The sequence below is a fragment of the Phocoena sinus genome, chromosome 2 (assembly GCF_008692025.1).
Source record: "Phocoena sinus isolate mPhoSin1 chromosome 2, mPhoSin1.pri, whole genome shotgun sequence".
In the NCBI taxonomy this organism is placed as follows: domain Eukaryota; kingdom Metazoa; phylum Chordata; class Mammalia; order Artiodactyla; family Phocoenidae; genus Phocoena; species Phocoena sinus.
Window position 1 is genome coordinate 90,867,818 of NC_045764.1, and position 21,948 is coordinate 90,889,765.

Below are 21,948 nucleotides of genomic sequence, written 5' to 3' on the forward strand. Positions count from 1 at the left end.
TGTAATGAACTTGATTTATTGTTAGAGTTGGAGGTGGCTCCGTCACAGCAGCTGGGAAGTGTAGCAGGGACGTGTGGGAGGGAGCAGAGCACAGCAGCACGAGAGGGTGGGAGCTAGGAAGAACACAGGTGGTCTCGTTTTGGTTTCCACAGTCATTTGGCAGAGAAGCTGAGCCCTGAAGAGCGTCTGGATTGCTCAGTCCCGTAGTCGTCTGGCAGGGCTGCTTAGTGGCTTGCTTGGGGTGAGGTCCTCTCCTGGGGTGGTATTTTCGGCCTGTTTTCATCTCACTCAGTAGGAGTTAAGACCTAGCTCAGCTTCCTCTCCCTCTTTCCTTCCTCCCTCTCATTTTCCCCAAGTCCTCTGGCATGGCCTCCACCTCCCCGATCCTCTGTCCAAGAGTCTGGGGCTGGAAAAGTAGCCAGCGTTCCCATTTCAGCTGCAGGATGGCATAGTGGAATGTTGGGAGAGTCACACGTTGCTGGGGTGTCAAATGTTAGGATGTCAGGCAGTGGCTTTTTAACCCATTACACACCAGGCCACAGCAGGGGACCACATGCAGATAAGCCAAGCAGGTATGAGAAGGGATCAGGAGAGTTGGAATGGGTGGGTGAAAACTTCATAAGGTCAGGGAGCTTGGAAGAAGTCTGCGATTGGGGCTGGGCTCTCCTTGCTCCTTTGTGCTGCCCAGTAGGCCTGGTCTGGGCACAGCTCTGGGATGTGAATGGTATGAAGCAGGGGCCGGGAGGATAAGCTCCTTTCTTCTCTCACCAATCTGTTGGTCAAAAGAGCTTCAAGTTTTGGATTGAAACATTCAGATACGGAGAGAAGCAGTGGGACAGTGTAGCAGCAGCATACCCCCAGAACCCTGCTGGGACCCAGACTCTGGTGGGGAAGGGAATGGGAGATGGAGGAAAGGATGCAGCTCTGGCAACCTCACTGACAGTATCCTGCCCCCAGGTCACATAAATTACTATTGGAAATCCTTCCTTGGGATGCTAAATACATAGATTAAGATAAAGAGGTCCTTGGGGTTGGGGATATGATCTCCCTCCATGAGGGAGGAGGTTGCTCTCTATCCATCCTCACTCCCCACCCAACACCAGCATTAGGGAGTGCTAAGAGAGGGTGTCACTCCAGGGTTCTCAGGCATCAGATGACCTTGTATCCTAATTTTGCACCCTCCCCCTATCCTAATCCTGTTACCTTTGGTTTTGAGACTCCTTTCAGGCATGGATGAAGGGGGGGCACAACCCCTCCCGTTTAGCCCAGCCTAAGTTCCCACTAGACATCCTGTCCCCCTCGCCCCCCTCAACTCCCATGTCCCTCAACCCCAAAGGACTCAGCATCAGCCATTCTCTAAGGGGGTTGTGGGAGCAGATCCTTGGGGAAGGGAGAGTGGTTCTTTCAGAACTCAATCTTGCAGGCTGGGAAGGACTCATCCTGCATGACCACGGTGCTGCTGCTCGCCAGGACCAGAACGTTCAGTTGTTGCTGCTGCTCATGAGTCTGCTGGTACCACTCACGAGTCACCTCCGTGTCGTGAGTAGGGATCAGAGTTACCTAGGTGGGAGACAAGACATGCCTGAGGTGAGGATGTGAAGCCAGGGGATGGGGCACCTGATGGTCCAGGATGTAGTCCCACTCCCGGAGAAAGAACTCAGTCCTTGTATTTTATTATGTTTTATTTATTTTTCTGGCCGCGCTGCGCGACATGCAGGATGTCAGTTCCCCGACCAGGGATCAAACCTGCGCCCCCTGCAGTGGAAGCGCAGAGTCTTAACCACTGGACCGCCAGGGAAGTGCCCCTCAGTCCTTTTATAAATAGAGACTGTGTTCCATTGCTGCCTCTGAGTAAAGTTTGACCAGACTACCTCCTTGGTGCTTCTTGCCACTCACCTGAAGATTCTCCCCCCACTGGGCCTTGCCCTCCAGCAGGGCGTCCAGCACAGCCCGGCTCGGCTCGCCATTGGCAGGGTCATTCCCACTGACCACATAGTAGGATGCACGCACTCGTCGGAAGAAGTCAAGGTCAGCAGTCTTGCCACTGCAATGATTCGGGATATAGGCAAGATCCACATATACAGGGGGGCCAGAGCTGCCCTTGGAACCCAAGGCCGCTGTAGAGACAACACAGGACTCATTGTAGAGGGAAAGTAGAACTCTTTTGGCAACCTTCTTCTTCCCTCCCACCCTCCCTCTCTTCCACTGGAGCCCTTGACCAGCCACACCCAGCCCCAAACCACAATCTCTCCCACTTTCCATGTTATACTTACTTGGTCCTGCCTTGAGTCCATTGATTAGGCCTTTGGACATGGGGCTGTGTCCATCCTTTTCCTCTGCTGGGGTGACCTGGCTTGGAGTGCTGCGTGGTCGGGGTGGCACCCGGGATGCTCGATCTGCAGTCCCTTTACCAGGAGTGGGTGAGCGTTTTCCCCGAAGATCCAGACGCTGGGCAGGAGACGCTGGCTTGGCCCTGCCTGTGGCCCTGCGGCCGACTCTCCCCTGTGTCTTCTCCTTCTCCCGTAGCCTCTCTACCCTTCCAGACTCTGAGCTGAGCCCCTCGGGGTCAGCCATGCACACGTCAGGGCGGGGAGGGGATGGGCGAGGGTCTGGCTGGGGGATAGGGGGTGGGTCATGGCCAGGCCTGGGATGGTGAGTCCCACTAAACCCACCAGCTTTGTCCACAGGCAGGAAGTCCCCATCTTCATCTGAGTCGAGGGCTGCCTCAGCTGTGATGGATGGACACTCCTCAGTTTCTGGTGGAACGTCAGAATCTGACTGCGAGGAGCCCGAGTCGCTGACTGACGTCGGGGGTGTCTCATCTGCCACGGGGCAGGGGCCCCCTGTGGCCCCTGCAGCCCCCGCCCGACGCCGCCCCCCTCTCCCTACCAGCCGAGCTTCCTCAGTTAAGAGGTCACTGTCATCCGTGGATTGAGGCAGAGGTGGGTTCAGGAAGGATGGAGAGAGCTCCCCACGATGCGGCCGGGGCTCAGCAGCACATCCCTGGGGCCCAGCCTCCATCTCAGGGGAGACACTTCTAGGTTGGTCTCCAGAGGCCCCTCCAGGGCACAGTGGCTGCTCAGGGGAGAGCAGTGTGTCAGGCCTGGAGCTCCTCTCGGCTCCCTCAGGCCAGGCCCCACGTTCCCAGGCGGGACAGGCCTCAGCCTTTCCTTTCTCAGCCTCAGCTGGGGCAGGGCCTGGGAGCTTGGGGCTGGTTTCAGTTGGGCCATTGGTGGCACGATCCCTGGAGGGGCCCTGTAAGGGGCTTGGCTTCTTGGTGGCTCCCCCTGAGCACTCCAGGCGGCAGGGCAGGGTGCCCTCATCCATGTCTCCAGGCAGGCTTGGAGCCAGAGCTGGGGCCAGGCCCAGTGAAGCTGGAGGTGCTGGGCTCAGAGAAGTGAGGTCCCAGAGGCCGTGGGCAGCTGGTTCCATTCCTGGGACCAGCTCTACAGACCCTTGTTCTGCAGCCTCCAGGCTGGGAGGGAAGCACTCAGCCACACTCGACATCACAGGTGTGGTGGCCTCAGAAGAGGAGCCTTCAGATAGGGCTGGTGAGGCAGGTCGCGGAAGACTGGAGAGAGGGGCCCCGGGAGAGCTGGGTGATGGGAGCTGGGGCAGTGAAGAGTCCAGGCTGGGGGCCTTGGTTACTTCTAGGTACTCATCATGCCGGGCTCTGGTGGGGGGCCCTGGAGCCAGAGCCAAAGCTCGGTCACCAGAGAAGGCAAGGGACCCACAGGGTGCCGAGCGGGGTTCTGCTGGAGAGGGCAGCTGTGGAGGAGCTGGCTGCAATGAGGAGAAGCCAAAGGCTGATGCAGGGAAGTCCAGGCTGGGTCGGGCAGGACCCAGGTGGGAGTCCAAGGAAGGGCTGGTATGTGCCTCACTTTCAGGCCACAGGGCGGAGGGGCCTGCAGGCATGGGTTGCGGGGTACTTGGGGGCTGGGCCTCTTTCTCAGGCTGCTCCCGAGCCCCCTTCTCCAGCTCCAAGTCACTTGTGCTGTCATCCCAGTGACCACGGCCTGGTTCCTTGGGGGATGGGGTTCTCCTATCTGGGCTATGGCTCAGGATGTTACCATTAAGTGGGGGGCTTGGGCCTTTGCTCTGGGGGATAGGAGCACGGGGGGGTATTGCAGGTGGGGTGAGGCTGGGATCCACGCTTGGCCCTGGCTCAGGCTCCTGCTTGGGGGGTATGGTGGGTCCCGCCAGAGCTGCATAGCTGAAGGTTGGAGTGTCGAATTGGAGGTGATGGGGTGAGACAGGAGACGAAAGCTCCTTCTCTGCAGATGTGCATTGGCCAGCAGCCTCCTCCTTGGTTGAGATATGTGGGGGCCAATCCCCAGCTGCTCCAAGTGGAGGCTCTCTAGTGGGGCATGCAGGGCCCAGCCCAGTGAGCATCATCTGCTCATAGATGTCTGCATACTGGAAGCTTCGCTCATCGGGATAGGGTGTGGGCTCTCTCTGCTCTGGCTCCGTCTGCTCCGGCTCCTTAGAGGCATGGCTAGCGCTGGCCTCTGGGACCTTTGACCTGAGGGGGCTGCTGTCAGGAACCCCAACCCCACCTTCTTCTTCCCTTTCCCCTTCAGCCTTGCGGTAGTCCTTCCCTAGGGGGGAGTATGGCCCGCCTTCCAACTCAGCTGCCCCCTCCTGCACTGCAGCCACCACACTGTCATACTTGGCTGTGTCCCAAGAGAAGGGCGCAGGAGTGAGTGGCTGTGGGGCAGGTGTTGGGGGAGCTGGAGCTGGGGACAGGGGTGCAGGGGGCAGGGGTCTGTCCTTGGGCACCCATGGTGGGATGTCAGCCAGCCATGACGGGGTGGTGGGCTCATTCCTCATGGGTGGCATGGGCTTAGGATCTGGGATAGGGCTCTCTTGTCCTGTGGCCAGCGGAACCCTCTGTCCAACCATCTCAGGTGGGGAGGCCGGAGGAGAGATGATCTCAAAAGGGGAGCGAGTCAGCTTGTCCTCTTCCTCTGGTGGCAGCCCAACTGGTGACTCAGCAAGCCAGCGCTCCACCTCCAGCTCCTTCTGTGGTGAGGGCTCCTGGAAGCCCTTAAAGTCTGAGGCCCAGGGACTCTTGGGTGTAGGCTCCAAGGGGGGCACTTCCTGCTCATCATCCGGCCCCTCATCGAGGAAAGTGCTCTCCCGCTCTTCTGTGAACCGTGGCCGGGCCCCCTGGCCACCCAGCTCATGAGGGAACCAGACCTTCCGCTCACAGCTCAGCTCCCTCCAGTATGTGTCCTGTTCCAGGACCACATCCTCTCTGCCCCTCCAGTACCTGTCCTCCTGCTCAGGAGATGTGTCCTCCCATGTCCGGGCAGGCTCCTTCTGTTCTCCAGCTGGCTCTCCTCTGGCTGGAGATGTTTCTTGCCACTCCTGGACCACGTCCTGCTCCTTCCAGTACTTCTCGTCCTGCTCCCGGGCCTTGTCCTCCTGCACTGGGCTCTCTTCCAGCCCCAGAGCTTTGGTCTTCTCCAGCAGAGCTTCTTCCTTCTGTCCCACAGCCTTGACTTTTTCTGGAGATTTTTCCTCTAGGATCTTCTCCTTTAGTGTCATGGTTTTATCCTCCTGTACAGGACTCTCCTGCTCCTGAGTTTTGTCCTTCTCTTCCAGAATCTTGTCTTTTCGTTCAACAGCCTTTGGACAAATGTTTTGTTCCAGAGCTTCACCCTTCTGTTCTAGGGCCAAGTATTTTTGTTCTAAAGCCTGGTCCTTCTTTTCCAAGGCCTTGTCCTTCTGTTCCGGGGCCTTGTCCTGCTCAGGGGCTTCATCTTTCTGTTCTAAGGCCTTGCCCTTCAGTTCAGGGACCTTGTCCTCTGGAACCTTGTCTTTATGTTCAGAGTCTCTGACTTTTTGTTCTAAGATTTCATCTTTCTCTCCTGGGACCTTGTCCTCCTGTTCCAAGGTCTTGTCTTTTGGTTCTAAGTCTCTGTCTTTAGGTTCTAAGTCTTTGTCTTTTCCTTCCAGGGCCTTGTCCTTTTGTTCCAGGGCTGTGTCCCTATGCTCTAAGTCTCTGCCTTTTTGTTCCAAAGCCTTATCCTGCTGTTCCACAGCCTTGTCCTTTTCTTCCAGAGCCTCATCTTTGCGATAGATGGCTGTACCCTTCTGCTCTGTGACAGTATCCTTCTGCTCCAGACTTTTGTCCTTCTGCTGTAGGACTTCATCCTTTGGCTCAGGTCCCTTCTCCTTCTGCTCTGGGGGTCCGTCTCTCAACTCTGGAACTTTATCTTCCCACTCCATGGCAATATCCTCCATGGCAGGGCTCAGCAAGGACTCAGGACTCTTGGTGAGGGAGCTATCAGGTGTCAGAATGTGTTCACCAGGGCTTGTGATCATTCCAGGTGACTGCTTCCCATCTCCCAACAGTGTAGAGTGAGAGAAGGAGCTGGCAGGTAATTTTCCGTCAGGGCTCTCATCTGTGACGTCTGCCTGTGCAGCATATCCACTGGTCCCATCTGTGGGAGGTGACACTGTGGCTGCACGGGCTTCTGGAACAGACACAGGGGCTAGGCGGTGAGAGGTGTCCTCAGTCTGCATCAGAGGCCCTTTTTCTTCCTTTCCAAGGGTTAGTTCCCCAAACTGGAGGGTACCAAGGCTTTCTGGAGACAGCTGCTTAGAAGAGATATCCAGAGAGGTCTCCTTGCTGGGACTCTCTTCTGAGAGAGAAAGCGACCGGGTGTCTTCTGGAGATACCTGTGGCCAAAGGTCTTTGTGTAGGTGCTGCTCTGTCAGGCCACAGGGAGACCTAGGGACGGCTTCTTGCTTGGCAGTGTCTGGGGAGACCACACTGAGGACAGAGGGGGACTCCACCTCTTCAGGGGAGAGGCCTCGGTCAGGAAACCGGAGCACCTCATCTTTCTGTGGTTCACCAGATTCTTGGTGTGATGTTCTCAAATCTCTGGGAAGGGCTTCTGTTTCCAGAATTGGCCCTGTGGGCTCTCCCGCCTCCACAGTCTCAAAGACTATTGCTTTGTCCTCTTCTGGCAGCAGTGGGACGGTACAGCCTGCATGTCCTCCAACAATGCTGATGGGTGCTTCCTGGGCCTGGGGGCTCCTGGGAGGAGGCAACGTTCCCTCCTCCTCTGGTGTGCCCTCTTCAGGCCCCGGCTTGACTGTCCCTTCTGCAGCATCTTCCTTGCCCACACCTGGTGTATGCTTAGTATCTCCCCAGGAGTCTGCTTCCTGAAAGTCTTGGGGCTCAGACTTTTCTTCCACTGGGGACTGATGAAAGGGCGTGTGGGTGGCACTGGGTGGGCCAGATGGTGGGGGAGAGGCCATCTTCACTGTGCTGTCATCTGGGCTGAGGCAGCGCTCCTCCGCTTCTCCAACGGCTGGTTCCCCGGGATGTAGGGTGTGGCCAGGGGCAGCAAACATCAGGGGTTCATACTGATCGTGAAGTTTCTCAGACATCTGTACATTTGTGGTCTCCTCCTCTTCCTCTTCCACGGCTCTCTCTCCAGACAAGCCTCTCTGTACAATCTCTCCTCTCTTCTCTGACTCCCCAGTCACGGAGAACTCCTCACAGGGTGGTGATTTGAAACCTTTGTCTTCTTCCAGTGAGGAGGTGGGTGAGATGGTACCAGCTGATGGCACGTAGTCCAGGCCCTGAGTGGCTTCCGTGTGGGAGGAGGGGATGCTTGTGACTGTGTCAAGCAGCAGGGAGCTCTTACCTGTCTCCTCTGTCTGGGGAGCTGTGAGTGAAGCCACGGACTGGTCCTCAGCCACGGATGTGGCAAAGGAAGAAAGCTTGTCACACTCAGTGATTGAGGTGGCCGAGGACACATGCTCCTCTTCAGCCAGAGGGGCGGCCACCATGTTGGGGGGGTAGGTGAGTTCCGACTCTGGCGCTCCATAGCCTTTGCTGGGGGTGGTGGGAACAGCAATGTCTGCAGGCTGGCTAGCCTCAAAGGGGCCAGGACCTTCAGGCCCAGGGAGGTCATAGGTACCTGTAGGAAATCTAGGTGGAGCTGCACGCTCCTCCGGCTCATCATGGATCTCCTCATCTGAGATAGTCTGCTCGGTCTCTGAGTAGCCAGGGATTGTCTCGTCCTGGATGTAAGAGACGTGCTCAGTGGCTCCTGCAGGGGTGGCCAGGCTACTTAGGAATGACGAGGTCTCCTTCTCAGGGGCATTGCCTTGGAGTCCTAGTTCCTGGCCCCCGAGAGCCTCCCTGCCCCTTGGCGTTACCTGCAAGGCTTCTTGCATATGTTTTTGGTAAAAACCCTCAGCCTTTGTCTCTTCCTCTTCCTCCTCGTCTGAAGGGTGCAGCTCCTCCATTTCCTCTAACTCAGCCTTCTCTATCACATCCTCCTTTACCTCAGGTTGACTTTCCTCTCTGGCTTCTTTTCTGTCGGGGAGCCCCTCTGATTCCTTTGCCTTTTTATCCTCCCAGGGGGCTCTCTCTTTCTCTGTTTCAGCCCCAGAGTCTGGGCCTCTGTCCTTGCTGCCTTGTTCCTCAGGGATGTCTGGGACAGCCTCTTTCTCCTTTATCACAGGCTCTTCTGGTTCCAGCCCTGGGACAGAGGGTGGTGCCCCCGGGGCCACTGTGCTTGGGAGTCCCTCCTCTGCAGTGTCTGGGGGGAGTGGTTTCTCTCCTAGTCCTGTGTCCCTTTGTTCAGCCAGCAACCCCGTCTCCTCACGCTTCAACTCCTCGAAGTCCTGTGTGAGATCCTCTGGTGAAGACAAGGCCAGCTCCCTTGTTGGGAATGGTGCAGCCCCCTTTTGGGCTGGGGGTGTCCGGGGCTCAGAGGACAGCTCCTTCTCCCCACGGGCAGCCCGGCTCTTCTCCATCTTGACTCTGCCGGGGGCCTTGGCTTTGTAGAGGGTCTTACGTACCTCAGGGGTAAAGGGCTTCAGGTCTGGCTTGGAAATCTTTTTGACCTCAGGTTTGGTATCTTTCCTCTTCTCCTCCTTCTTGGCATCCTTCTTTTCCTCCTTCCTTCCTTCATCCTTCTTGAGCTCCTTCCTCTCCTTCTTGATCTCTTTCTTCTCTTTGTCTTTTTTCTCTTCCAGCTTTGATATCTTTTCTTTCAGGTGCTTCTTCCCCACCTTGTCTTTGATCAGCTTTCGCTTCTCTGCCTTCAGTGCCTCACTCGACTCTGTCCTCACCCTCTCAGGCTTGGCAGGCTTCTCTGGGGGCTTCTCAGATGACTCCTTTACCTTCTTCTCTGTCTTGGCTAACTCCTTGGCCAGTTCTGAGCGGGCCTCCTTGGCTCCCTCTTCGGCCACCTCCTCCCGTTTGGCCAGCTTGCCCACGGCTGTCTTGGTTGTGGCCTTGAGGCTCTCCTTGCTATCAGCCCGCTGTTTGATTTTGCTGGGTTTGAGGTTGGCAGGCACAGCCCCAGTGGCCAGCTCCTTCTGCGTGGCCACGGGGTAGCGCAAGAAGTCCAGGTGTCGAAGCTTTTCCAGGCCCTCCAAGATCTTGTTCTGGGGAGCATTCCCTGGAAAAAGCACGCGCACAATCTTCTCAGTGGGGTTGGCTGGTAGCCAGACCACCAGAGCAGTGATGGAGGTCAGGTAGGGCACCGAGATCTCAGCCTCCTTCCCACTAGCCAGCACAATGCCTGTCTTAGCTTTACTGTTGCCTGCCCACTTTTGCATGAGGAACTGCATCTCCTTGCTATCCTTGACAGGGTTGAGGACGTACATGTCCAGGCGGCCCACACCCATCTTGTGGAAGAGGGTCAGCGGCTCGATGGTGTTGCTGACCACACGGTAGAGGGGCTCGGCCTGGATGCCTAGGCGGTTTAAGTGCTGCAGAGTGAGGCAGGCCTCCTCAATGCTGCGCTTGGCCTTCCGCGAGGCATCAGGCAGCCGCAGCTTATCGGGCACGTTGAAGAAGACGACTCCAAGCTCGGGGGAGATGAGGTTCTTCACCCAGTCACTGTAGCTGCTAGATCCCTGGGACTGCTCCTCCTCCAGTTCTGCCACTTTGCGCTGCAGGAGTCCGTTGATGCCTGGCAGGTTGTCTGCCCCGATGTGTGTGAGCAGCACGGAGTCAATGCGGTCCAGGTGCCGCACCAGCTTCCAGAAGCAGGACTTGCGATCAGAGCCACCATCCACCAGGATGTTGAAACCATTAACGGCAAAGAGGGCAGAGTCCCCGCGGCCGCCAGGGAAGATGTAGCAGCATGGCTTGGAGAGCTTGAGGAAGCCCCCTGAGGTGGGGGGCTCCAGCAGGTCAAAGGGGGATGGCACATCCACGGTCTCAGAGACGTACTCGGAGAACTCAGCCACGCCATCCATGGTGGGCAGCATGGGCTCAGGGTTTAGCCGGAGGTGCAGGGTCTCTTGGGAACTGGATAGTCCCAGGTGGCTCCAATCACCCTCCCCTAAGCAGGACACAGTGAGGAAAGCCTGGATCCCAGGGTCTCTATTGCTGAGCAATTGGGCAATCTAGATGAAGGGGAGATAGAAGGCTGATCAGGTCATTGGGGTTATCGCAAGCCAACTCAGACTCAATCTGCTAATCTCCATCTCTCTCTGAGGTGATCTCCTACCATTCTGCCAGCATCCCTGGTGGTCAAGGAATGTGGGATTTTCCCTTCCTTGGATCCCTCCCCACAGCTCTAGTCCTACCCCATGTTCTGTTCCTCCTAGACACTCAGACATAGAACTTACCTCTGGGTTTTGAAGGACCTGGGCAAAGTTTTGATAGGAGTAGGTGCCACTCTGTAGGATGAGGTCTCCCCCAGGCTCTAAACTTTGCCCACTCAAGATCAGTAGTTTGTGAGCTGATGGGCTGCTAAGGAGGTGGTGAACCTAGAGTGGAAGGAGAGGACTGGTCACAGAGAGAGGAAGCCCAGGGAAGGGCACAGAATGTTCCTGGTCCCCCTCAGTTCTGCAAGGACACGCTCCCCACTGGTAGCCCCACAGCACCTCCAGGATGGGGCTGGGATTGTGAGGCAGCTTAGATGGCAGAGAGAGGATGGCTCAAAGCCAAGTCCGGGAATTCCTGGCCTTACAGCAGTAGCACTGGCAAGGGTGGGTTATGGCACTTTCAACAGGCCCTTGTGGCAAAGCACAGGCCCTGGCCTTACCTCAGAGCTGATGCTGTCGGCACTGGGGTTTACCAGGACGATGGTCTCTAGGATCTCACTCTGGTGGCAGAGGGTCCTCTGGCCTGAGGGAGAGATGCAGGAATTTGTACTGAAGGAAGTGGGTATAGACTAAAATGGAGAGGCATTGTGTAGGGCAGGAGAGGAAAGAATGCACTGTCAGAAAATGGGGCTTAGGGGAAAGAGAAGCCTGCTTATCCTGAGATCCTGCCACTCTGGCTACTGCTGAGTAAGGTCTAGGGACTGGCTCCTGCAGCCCTTCCCTTTCAGGGTTTCCTCCTCCCCTCTCCCACAATGGCTGTCTTCTCCCTCCCTTCATCTGCCACCCCCTCTGCCTGGAACTCCCGCCTCAGACTGCCCTGGAGACAAGAACCTTTTGTGCCTGTCTGTCCCTCTCGAGCACTAAGCTCCTGGTGCTGCCTGGGGATGGGGGGGTGGGGCTCAGCTGAAGGGAGGGCCTCTCGGAGGATGGTCCTCACTCAGCTCTGTCCTCACTAGCTTGCCTCTGCCCTGGGCTTTCTTGCCAGAGTGCCTGGAAATAAGGAGATGGGTGCTTCTGTGCAGTGAGTACAGACTCCTCATCCTCCTTTCAAACACCCATCCAAGGCCAGAAGTCCCATTCGAAAAGACTCAGAGAAGTCTATGCTATCTAAACCCTTGGGGGTTGGTTACAATGCAGAGGAGAAATAGGACCTCTTGTTCTGTGCTCTGGTTCCTCAGAGGCCGAGCCTGCACTCACAAACATGCACACAATCATACTGTTTCCACCACCAAAGGTTTCACAGCTCCCCATCCCACCTCACCTTCATGTCCCCAGGCTCCAGAAAGACCTGGTTCACTCCCCACAACCCATCCCTTTCAAACAGTTTCTCCTCTCATCCTTGCACCTCTCCTGTGGGCCTTCTGTCATGGAGAGGGGAGTCTGGGATTCACAAACAAGAAACAGATAAGGCAGGAGAGGTTCAGAGTATTCCCCAGGCTATGGAGGAACATAATACACCATCCCCTCTCTACTTCCCTTATCCAGGCTCACATGAAACACCAAGCAATGCAGCAAAGAAAAAAAGCACCAGGTTAGACAGGAGATCCTGAAGAAGGATGCTGCCATCCCGTTCCTGCCCTTACCAACTGCAGCACACAGTGGATTTACCTTACAAACACGGAGTTGAGCAGATGGTCTGGGGAGTGGGCTGTCTGGAGGATATTGGTGGGAGGACACATAACCTGTCCCCCAGACCCTCTTCTGTGACCCAGCGCTCTCTCCTCTTTCTGGGGCTCAGACAAGAGGACCCTGGGGCCAGGGCCTTTGTTAAGCGGAAGAGCGATGGTGCCAGGATCAGGCAGATCTGGCAGCACCGGGCTGCAGTTGCAGCTGCGGGGGAAATGAACTAGGGATGGTGTCAGAAGAACAAGCCCCGCACAGGGTAGGTGGGGCCCATGAGGAGTTCAAGCGTTCTTTTCTATTAACTTGGGAGTTGAGGGACACTTTGAGGTCGGTTCAGAGGATGAGAAGCACCTCAGAGACACGCACGGGCAGGGCTTGGGCAGGTGAGGGATGAGGGATACACCATGGTTCGGGGAGCGGCTGGCCCTAGGCCAGCTCTAAGCAGTTTAGCTTAGAAGGGCAGTTCCTCTCCCCCCACACCCACCCGCCACACGCACCACGAACACACAAGGTCACACATTTGAACTAGGAGGGCCAGAAAGAGAAAGATCGGGGGCACGGATGGATTTGCTTTCTATCTACTACCTGCCTTCCCCAGTCTACCATTCCCTGCAGTCCCCTAGACTGGCTTATAACCATAGACCTCTCTGATCCCAGTACTTGCCTTGGCGCAAGACCCTGCCCCTCACCCATGTGCTCTCAGGCTGTGACTGGCAACTACACGGTTTACACCTTGTGCTTCTCCTTTTCAGGCCTGGCGGAAAGCCCTGTTTCTCTCTTCTACACCCCCCCACCACCTGCGATCCCACTGGAGGCAATTGACTTGTCTTCCCTCCTTCTTCGGAGAGGACACCTGGTGAGGCAGGGGCCCGTCCCTTTGCCAGAGATGGGGCTGGGGGGTGGGCTGCGGGTGCTGAGGCTGAGCGGGCGGGAGGGCAGGTGTCTCCGCAGGGAGGCGGCCGGGGGGGGGGGGGGGGGGGCGCCCGGGCAGCTGCAGTCTGCCGCAGTGTGTGCGCGAGTGTGAGTGTGCGCGCTGAGCTCAGGCTCCAGCTCCGCCCCCACCCCCACCCCCCACCAGCATGACAAGTCATTTTCTTGGCTGCCTCTACACGGGGGGCGGGGAGCGGGGGGACGCAGAGAGGGAGAAGGAACTGGCTTCTCTGTTCAGAGCCCCCATCTTGGGAAGGGAAGCAGAGATGAGGTGGGGTGGGAGGCCGTGACTGGGAACCTGTGGGGTTGACAGGACGGGGAATGCGGGGCAGCTGCTGCGGAGGGAGTGCTCTCAATCTCCGGAGCGGCCTCTCCATCCCCGGAGGGAGCCAGAAAGGGGGGCTCACAGCCCAAGTTTCAAGCTCGTCGCAGGGAATGGGTGTGGGGAGCACGCTGCAAATAGGTTTTGGTCTGTGAGGAGGCGCATGCCACGTCTTAATGACCCTTTCCTTCCTTCTTTTCCATAGTGTCCCCACCTTCCCATACTTGGCAAAAACTCGCAGTCCCGTTCACCCCCCAGCATAAGAGCAGCTGAGCAATCTAGCAGCTGACACCCAGAGACCCTCCCATCAGGTGCCTTCCCATAACATCCGCCTTTCCCTCAGATTCTACTGCCCCCACCAAAGACAGAGCCCCCAAACGCCACCAGAGCCCCAGGCCTCGGGGCAGAGCCAGTGACACCACCCTCTGCGGCTGCCCCTAGGCGGCTGGCTCCCAGCTCAGCTCAGCCCAGCTCAGCCCGCGAGGTGGCCTGTCACGGTCCCGGCCAAGGCCCCATTGGCTTCCACCTGGTTCTGGGTCCAGGCTGGCCCCACAGCCAGTTCATCTCCTCTCTCTGTTCCCCCACCCTGCCCACCCCGCTGAGCTAGTTCCAGACACACCAGATGAGGTATCAACTCCCTTCCCATTACCCGCATCCCACCTCCCTATCACAGCATCCCCCGTGCCCCACGCCAAGCCCTTTAGTTCGGTTCGGTTCTTACCCTGGGGTGTGGGAGAGAGACCCTCATCGAGGCTGTGGCTCCGGCCTCAGCCGGCAGCTTCGGGGACGAGTCTGCGGCACTAGGGGTGGGAGTGGGGGGGGGGGCGCTTGATGGTGAGGGCGGCGCCAGGGCGGGGAAGAGGGGCTGGTCCATGACGAGGCACTGGAGACTTAACTGTTTCTTTGCCTTCACAATGTCAGTGATCTGGTGCTTCTGCTTGGCTGGGACCTGAGGAGTTGTCTAGCAGCTCAGAGCCAGGGTGGTCTCCAATGGCCCACAGGGCCCTTCTCCCCCAACCCCGCTTAGTTAAGAAATATTCTTTTAGCATCAGCCAAAAGACCAAAGTCCTGTGCTGCATACCGGGGGGACGTAGGAGGTATGGGCTGCTTGGGCCCTCCCCCCTTCTCTCTGGAAACATCTGCTGCCTCTCCCCTCAGACTCAGGGAGTGACCTTCAATCCCTGGAGGAGCAGGAGACAAAGAGGCTGGGGGCCTGAGAGCATGGGGTAGGAGTGAGGGGGGACTACTTGAGAAGGCTGGGGACGACTGAAGGGAGGGAGTTGCGCTGAGCTCTGCTGGCTTCTGAGCCACAGCTGTAGAAATGGGGTGGGAGTGCAGAAATAAGTCTCATTTTAGGTTGGAGGGTAGTTTGAAATCCTGGAGTGGACACATGGTCCTTAGTCCATCTCTAGCCCATCGGGGGTGGGGCACAGGGGCCCTAAGACCGCATACAATTCTGTGCCGATGCAGCACAGCACAGCAACCACACAGGCACTGATACTTGGGATTCTTGGTCATTGGGTATGAAGAGGCATTTTCTGAAGATTCAGGGCACTTTCTGCCTTTCAGTGAAATAGTTAAAGGGATGAAGGAAAATCACCAGGGCCCCAGGCGTACAAGATTTTCTTACTCTAGGCCAATTATTAAATGTCACAGAAAGTACTCTTTGGACTAAAAAGATCTTGTAATGACTTTGTAGGGTGTTGGGTCCCTGTTCTCCTTGTCTCTGCACTTTGCTATGTCTCTTTGATGTCTCCATTTTGTAGGATCTTAATCCTTCTAACATTGGCCCTGTTTCCCTTAGTCTCTACCCCTGTCTCAGATTTGGTGACACGTGCTCTAGGACTCAAAGAGAGGACCTGGAGAGCTCCAGCACTCAGTTCCAACGGGGCAATGCTCATGTCCCCCTGCCCTCTTCCCTTCCATCATCCCTCCCCAGTCCTGGCCGATTCCTACTGCCTTCCTCACAATGACATCCACCCACTCTTAGTCCAGCACCAGCCCCACCCTTGCCCCTGGCTGCCAAGAGCAGCTTTTGAAGGTCAGAGAAGCCAAAATAGTCTGTGCTCTCAGCATCCCCATCCCCCCTAAACTGCCACCGGAGGAGAGGAGGAGCTGAGTCACCAGTGCAAGGGGGGGAGGGGGACTCCAGAGGAGGAGGAATCCTTGCTGAGATCCGGGGATGCAAAGCAGCAACATGGCAACAGCCCCACTTGGATAGAGGAGGCCAGCTACAGAGATATACAACACAAACCAGGCTGAGTTCTGAACATCACAAAGGGGAAACACCTCCTTTCTGCAACTTCATAGTTCTTATTTCCTCCCACCTCAAACCTTCCATCTCCTCCCTGCTTTCTGGAGCTTTCTGGAGTGTGCAAAGAGGGAAACTTGAGTAGACATGTAGCTTGAGAACAAAATAACATTTCTCAGCCCAACGCAGAGCCCACCCTTATTCTCAGCTGTTACCCCCAAGGGCCACACCCTGGGCAAGGTTCCAACTCACAGTGGAGTTTTCCTTCAGCCTTCACCCTCTGAACAGCCACTCACCACAACCACACCTCCACCCGCTGTGTTCCTTGGCTCTGCTGCAATGAAATGGTGAGACGCCAAAGATGAGAGGGAGGCCTGAGCTCAGACACAAAGTGAGATCGCAAGTCCTGGATTTGAGACCCCTCTCCACCATTTTACTAATCATGCTTTTCAACAAGCCACTTAAGCCCTCTGAAAGCTTGCTTCCTGAATTATAAAATGAGTGTAATATTAGTACCATCCTCCAACAATGCTATGAGGAGTGAATGACATAAAAGATGAAAAAGTCCTTCATTCCTAGAATCCTAAACCTGCAATGCACAAATACCACTGGAAGTCTGTCTCCCTTTTGTGGAAGATTTATGAGAGGTCACCTAGGTGATCAGGGAAATCCTAAACCAGAATCTCAACTCTAGAGTAACTTAGCTCCCAGGTAAACCCAGGTGCCTGGGAGGTGCCTGCAGGAAGGGACTTAAAATACTCTTCATGTCCCTCCTTTCCTATTTCTGACAGCAATGCAAAACCCAGTTCTAGGGGCCAATGAGCTGTTGTATTAATTCACAATAGTCTTCATGTTTGCAGAAGTAAAGGAACTAACACTTCCTGAGTGAGTGCATCAGTGGTGATGCAGAGTCAGACAGAAGGCTTCCAAACTGGTCCTTCAGCCTGTGTTTTTTTAGTCCTAGAATATCCATCATGAATTATAAATTATGAAGCCCTCTCCCTTTCTTATATGTGCCCAATAGTAGAAGTAGTATTAGAGTGTTATTTAAGCTCAGTTTCCCACTGTTCTAGTCGTTTCTGGGTTTGTTTTAAAATGCTTAGAAGCTCCAGATTTTTTTGCAGGAGTTAGAAAGGAAGGCTCCAAGTCACCACTGGAGACAAAAGTGGTACAAAGCCTTTACCACATTTGACCACTAGAAGGAGCTGGGCCACTGACGCTCCATCAAAGGGTCCCCTCCTTTTCTGTGTGTGTGTGTGTGTGTGTGTGTGTGTGTGTGTGTGCGCGCGCGCGTGCGTGTGTGTGTAGGGGGTAGTGGCAGGTGGCAGGAATGATTACACTCTCCCTATCATAGCAAGATAAATTTTTGTCCTCCTTTTCAACATTTTGGCCCAGGGCTTGAGGAGAAGTGAGAGGGATGGTGGCCCAGCCTATGGGGTGGGCAGAAAGGATTAAATCATAAGGTACTAGCATATTCCACTGAGCCCATCCCAGCAGCCTGGTTCCCTTTGCCTCCCCACTAATGGAGGCTGAAGGGAGGGGAAGTGTCTGCAGCTGCTCTGGGCTGTTGTTTGCGGGGACAGCTGAAAGAGGAGCCAGCAGGGGTGGGGCTGTGGCTGTCTTGGGCCTTGTGGGGTTTTCCAGGAAATTCTCCACTATTCTCCAGGGACATACACAGGCCACCATGAAAATGTCCAAACATAAAAAAACTCAAAAGTAAGCCCTGATCTTGGGTATAATGGCCCTAAGCCTCTTGAGAACACCATGGTAAAACTCTGCTTGAGAAGATCTAGTAGGTGCTTATATATCAGTGCTTTTTTCTGAGAGGTCCCTGAGAGTAACTACGCATCTCCCTGTAAGTGTTTTCCCAAGCATCCCCAAGTCTTAATCTGAAGAACGGCTAGGTGTTTTTGTTTAAGTTCTATTCATTCTTACATCGTTCCAGAAGGCATCCTACTCTTACATCCGTGTCCAAAAGGACAAGGTTGGAGAATTCAGTGTGAATTAATAACATCAGCAGATACTCCCCAAACTTCAGTTCAGTCATTAATTTCATGCTGCCGTCCCTTTATCCAGCCTTGCACCAAAGCTCCTAGGATTAATCAAGTGGTAAAACTGTTGATTTTAAAATTATTAGAGCTAATGGAGGAAGCCATGAAATGAGTAATACTAAACAGAAGGCAGTCTCAAAACAGTGACTGGTTACCTTCATAGGAAGCCAGTCACATCAAGAAGATGCCAGACTCACATTTTAAAAATGCTGCACATATTCCTAAGATAATGGAGCATTAGTCATATTAACCATGTCTTCTCTCTCCAGGAGCAGCAGAGGAGTAGGTGATCAGGGAAATGACCAGCCATGTGGCAGTTAGCAGGAGGAGCAGGAAAAGAAGGGAAGTAACTATCTATTATGCTGGATAATTGAGAATTATCTGTATAAGATACGAATTCAGTCATTTGATGGCAGTGACTGTTGAGTTGGGTGGATTTATATTCCGTAAAGACACTGGTGTATGAATTGGTTTGTCAACATTTACCAATAACATGAGCAGATGCCCAGCACTTTTATAATGGGGTGTAGGGCTTTCTGCAGTCTCCCCACAGATATTGTTGTGGAATAATAACTCCTAAAATATTATTTTCTCAAATTCCTGACCATTTCTCCCACACAGCAGAATGGGAAGCTGCATCCTGTGAACTTTGATCTCAGTGCCAAACCTCAAAGTATGACTAGTTCTTGCAGCAGTAAATCCAGGAAACCCTGCTTCTACTCTGGATTTCATGGGCTCATCAGCCTTTGGTACAAGGTTTCTGCTCTGCTCTGGACATCTGTTGACTGAGCCAAGGGAGGAGGCAGAAACCCTGAAACCTGGAGCCTGTGCAGCCTGAGGGAAACTGCTAAGCAAGGATCTGGGAAGGTGAGTGGGAGGTTCAAGGGTCTCTGCAAAGGGAAGCAAGGAGGCCAGGGCATACAGAAAGGGGAACAAACAAAAAAAAGGAATTTTTACTTGGGAGATGACTGATCACTCAAGAGGTACCACGTTCCCTTACTGCATGTCAGTGGCTGTCCATAACCCACCCTCTTCTCAGGTAGAAATTATGTTCTCCAGGCTTCCTCCACCATCATACCATCTGTCTGCGAAATGTACTGGGTATGTGGGGATAGTTAAGGAGCTTTACAACTTTCCTCTCAGGAGTCCCTCCCTCCCTGACCCAAACTTCCCACAAGGCCAGTTCTGCCAGGGAGAGTGGACTTCTGCTCTTCTGTGACCAGCCCTCACCCAAAGGACTGAGACAAATGACACTGGTCCTAACCTTTGACCTCTGAGGAGAAGTGAGCTAGATGCCGGGTAATGAAGAGTCTCAATTGTTGGTTCAAGTCAATGGATGATAAATCAATGTTCCAGGAGAGAATCCCTGTGAGAGAAAAAGAAACAAAGAGGGACCTAGATAAGGTCAGAGGGATTGGACTTGTGGGAGCATTTCCAAGCTCACAGAAGGGGTAAGGAGAGGGAGGGGATAAGGACGGCTGCCATGATCAGCCTCACTGATGTCTTTAAGAAATGTGGCTAGTGCCTATGTCTAGCTCCCATCCTGTGCCTTTCTTGGGCTTTGCTGAGCCAGAGGGAGAAGTGCAGAGTTTAGGCTAAATTTGGTCATTAATGAGTTTGTATGTAGGAATTTTCTTGCACAGTTGCCCAATTGTGACAGAAGTGACACCCAAGGGCCCGTTCCCAGATACTAGGGACTGCCTTCCCCATACAGGTAAGTAGGATTCTACACTCTCCTTCTGTGGCCCCCTCCTTGCCTCCACTCCCCCGCGGCATGCTTCCACCCGCAGGTGGCTCCGCAGCACTGCGCCACAGGCAGTGGAGGACTGAGGAGCTTGTGGCCACGAAGGTCACTCTCTCAGGTTGGCCGCTGGCACTGGGATATTTGAGATTTGTCTGCGGCGTTCAAAACGCACCCTGTTCCTGTTCAGACGCCCTAAAGAAGAAACTAAGGTAGGGACATGGACTCTCCACGGGATGGTGACGACTTTCAGGACCTCTGGCCCAAGACACTGCGGGAGGGAGGGGTGTAACCAGAGGGCCCCCCACCCAGGCACTGCCCAGCTCCCCCCGCCCCCACGCTCCCGCCTGCCTCAGGGAGACTGCGAACGCCATGGGGTGTGCGGGAAGGATGGAGATGTGAGATGTTGGCAGCTTGGGAGGATATGAACGCGTGACACTGAAGATGCAGGTGACAGGGGCTGATGATTCAGATTAACAGGGTGCGCAGATCTCAGGAAGTGCACGCTAGGGATGGAGGATGCACATGGCAGAGAAGCACGGGATGGAGGATGTCCCGAGCGCAGCCAGGACAGCAAGCTCACCTTGCTCAAGGTGGGCCCGAACGGCCCTCAGCTGATTCTCTGTACCGATATCGCCGATCACGATGAGCAAAGAGTGTTTCTGCAGGTCCCAGCGTGCCGCCGCCACCGCGGCTCCGGCCTCGCACAGCGGCTCCGCGGGGTTCTGAGCCAGCAGAGAGCCGGGGCTTCGGAGCCCTAGCCCCGGACTTGTCTCCATGGCAACGTCGAAAGGCCGCCGGGGCCCAGCCTCGGTCTCCATGGAAACTCCGTTGGAGTGCTAGGCCGGCAGCATCCGCTGCAGGGAGAGTGCGCGCGGTTCTTAAAGGCCGGCGGCAGGAGCCGCTCATTGGCTGCTGCCTGTCAGGGGGCGGACCGTTGGCGCCGCAGGGGCCGGGCTGGGGCCGCGTGCTCTGGCTCTGCGGTTTCGCTGTGCCTGGGGGGCGGGGGCGTGGCTGTCCCCCTTCGCCCCCAGTCGTTTTCCAGAGGGAGCTCCCACTCTGACTTGAGTAGGGATGGGGGCTCTGAGGGCCGGGTGGAGGGGCGAGTCTATTGCCTCGGCGCCAGAAGAAGCTTCTAGTTAGGATATTTCCCGGATAAGTGTGCTGTCTGGCAATTCCGCAGCCTCGCCCGAATTGAGGGGAGCCATCTTGTCCCTCTCTGACTCTGAGTTTGTTTGGGTGCATCGTTCTTTGTCGGTGTGTTTGTATTATCATTGTCTGGAGCTTTTTTTTTTTTCCTTCTGTCACTGCCTGCCAGGGTCCTACATTGCATCCTTGGTGTTTCTGTCGTCATTGCCTCAGGCCCTGGGTGTGCTCTGGAAGGCTGTGCAGTATTGGAGGGACAGAATGACCTTCCGGCCCTGAGTCCCTGGTGAGTTGTTATTCCGAAGATAGTGGTTGGCTCATCGCCATCTCTGCTGAGTGCAATGAGCTCAGACTGCAGCAAGGGGGGTTTGAGTAAAACCCAGGAAAGACCTACCCAACTGCAAGTAATGTGACCCAGTGAGTTGGGTAACCTTGGGAGACAATGGTATTACTTCCCCCAGGGAATTCTCAAAATAGAAGGGGCAGTGTTTGAACCAGTGAAGAGGTTGGCCCTTCCAAAATTAAAAACAAAACAAAACAGAAGAAAAACCAGGGGATGTGAAAGAGGACTGAGGAGGCTGGCACTGTTTTATGACTGACTGGAACATCCTTGTAAAAATGGTGTGGTGCTGTAAGTCTACCCTCCCCCTTTCCTCAGTGTGTCTCCACCACCTACTCTGCACTCCAGTGTCTTCTTTTACACAGGATACTGAATCATTCTGTATGTGTATGTATAAGACAGAGCTTGTCTTTCACCCTAGGGCTCCAGCAGCACTTTTTGGAGTCCCATTTGCCTTATACTTTCCGGATGTACAGGGAAGAAAGGAGCAGAGTACTTGATTCAGCAAGGCTGCATGTGAACTACTGGAGGCCTCCTCTGGAGGCCCTGAGGAGTATTGGACAGTGTCTGCATTTTGAGTACCTCACAGCAGTCCTGGTTCCTATCATGGAACATGTATTTAGCAAAATATCCAATCCATTCTGCAATTTGGATATGGCCCTACCTGAAATGAACATAATATGTCAATTACATCTCAGTTTTTAAAAATGGACAGGGCCCTGAAAATCCTTTTTGTAGCAGAGAGGGAGAAATAGTACTGGCAGAACATAAGACGGTGGGGATGCCTCACCCTATATGACGCATGAGACAATGCTCTGCTACACCTTTACCCCACAATTTGCAGATCTGAATCTGGCAAAGAGCACAGAGAGATGTGCAGGCCTCCTCTTCTGCAATCAGAAAAGAGTGCCACGTGGAGGCAGAGCCAGAATAGGTTGTAGGGAGAGGAAG

General features: G+C 54.9%; 1 protein-coding gene and 1 long non-coding RNA gene across 3 annotated transcripts in view; one reads left to right on the top strand and one right to left on the bottom strand.

Annotated features, from left to right (window-relative positions):
* On the bottom strand, positions 1 to 20,370 carry MAP1A (microtubule associated protein 1A). 2 transcript variants are annotated; one of them, XM_032619319.1, is made up of 7 exons: positions 20,095 to 20,370; positions 19,035 to 19,136; positions 11,034 to 11,116; positions 10,615 to 10,755; positions 2,274 to 10,389; positions 1,897 to 2,117; positions 1 to 1,560 (listed from the first exon to the last, which is right to left on the bottom strand). In XM_032619319.1, exons 1-7 carry the CDS (start codon positions 20,330 to 20,332, stop codon positions 1,405 to 1,407), a joined length of 9,057 nt encoding a protein of 3,018 aa, XP_032475210.1. In that variant the 5' UTR covers positions 20,333 to 20,370; the 3' UTR covers positions 1 to 1,404. The 2 variants fall into 2 exon arrangements, with proteins under 2 accessions (XP_032475210.1, XP_032475219.1); XM_032619328.1 differs by lacking the exons at positions 19,035 to 19,136; positions 20,095 to 20,370 and adding an exon at positions 14,190 to 14,281.
* The window catches only part of LOC116747391, a 15,010-nt gene continuing 11,379 nt past the window's right edge, over positions 18,318 to 21,948 (top strand). Inside the window, exon 1 of the long non-coding RNA XR_004348027.1 lies at positions 18,318 to 20,943. This is a non-coding gene — a long non-coding RNA (uncharacterized LOC116747391). The remainder of the gene's footprint in view (positions 20,944 to 21,948) is intronic.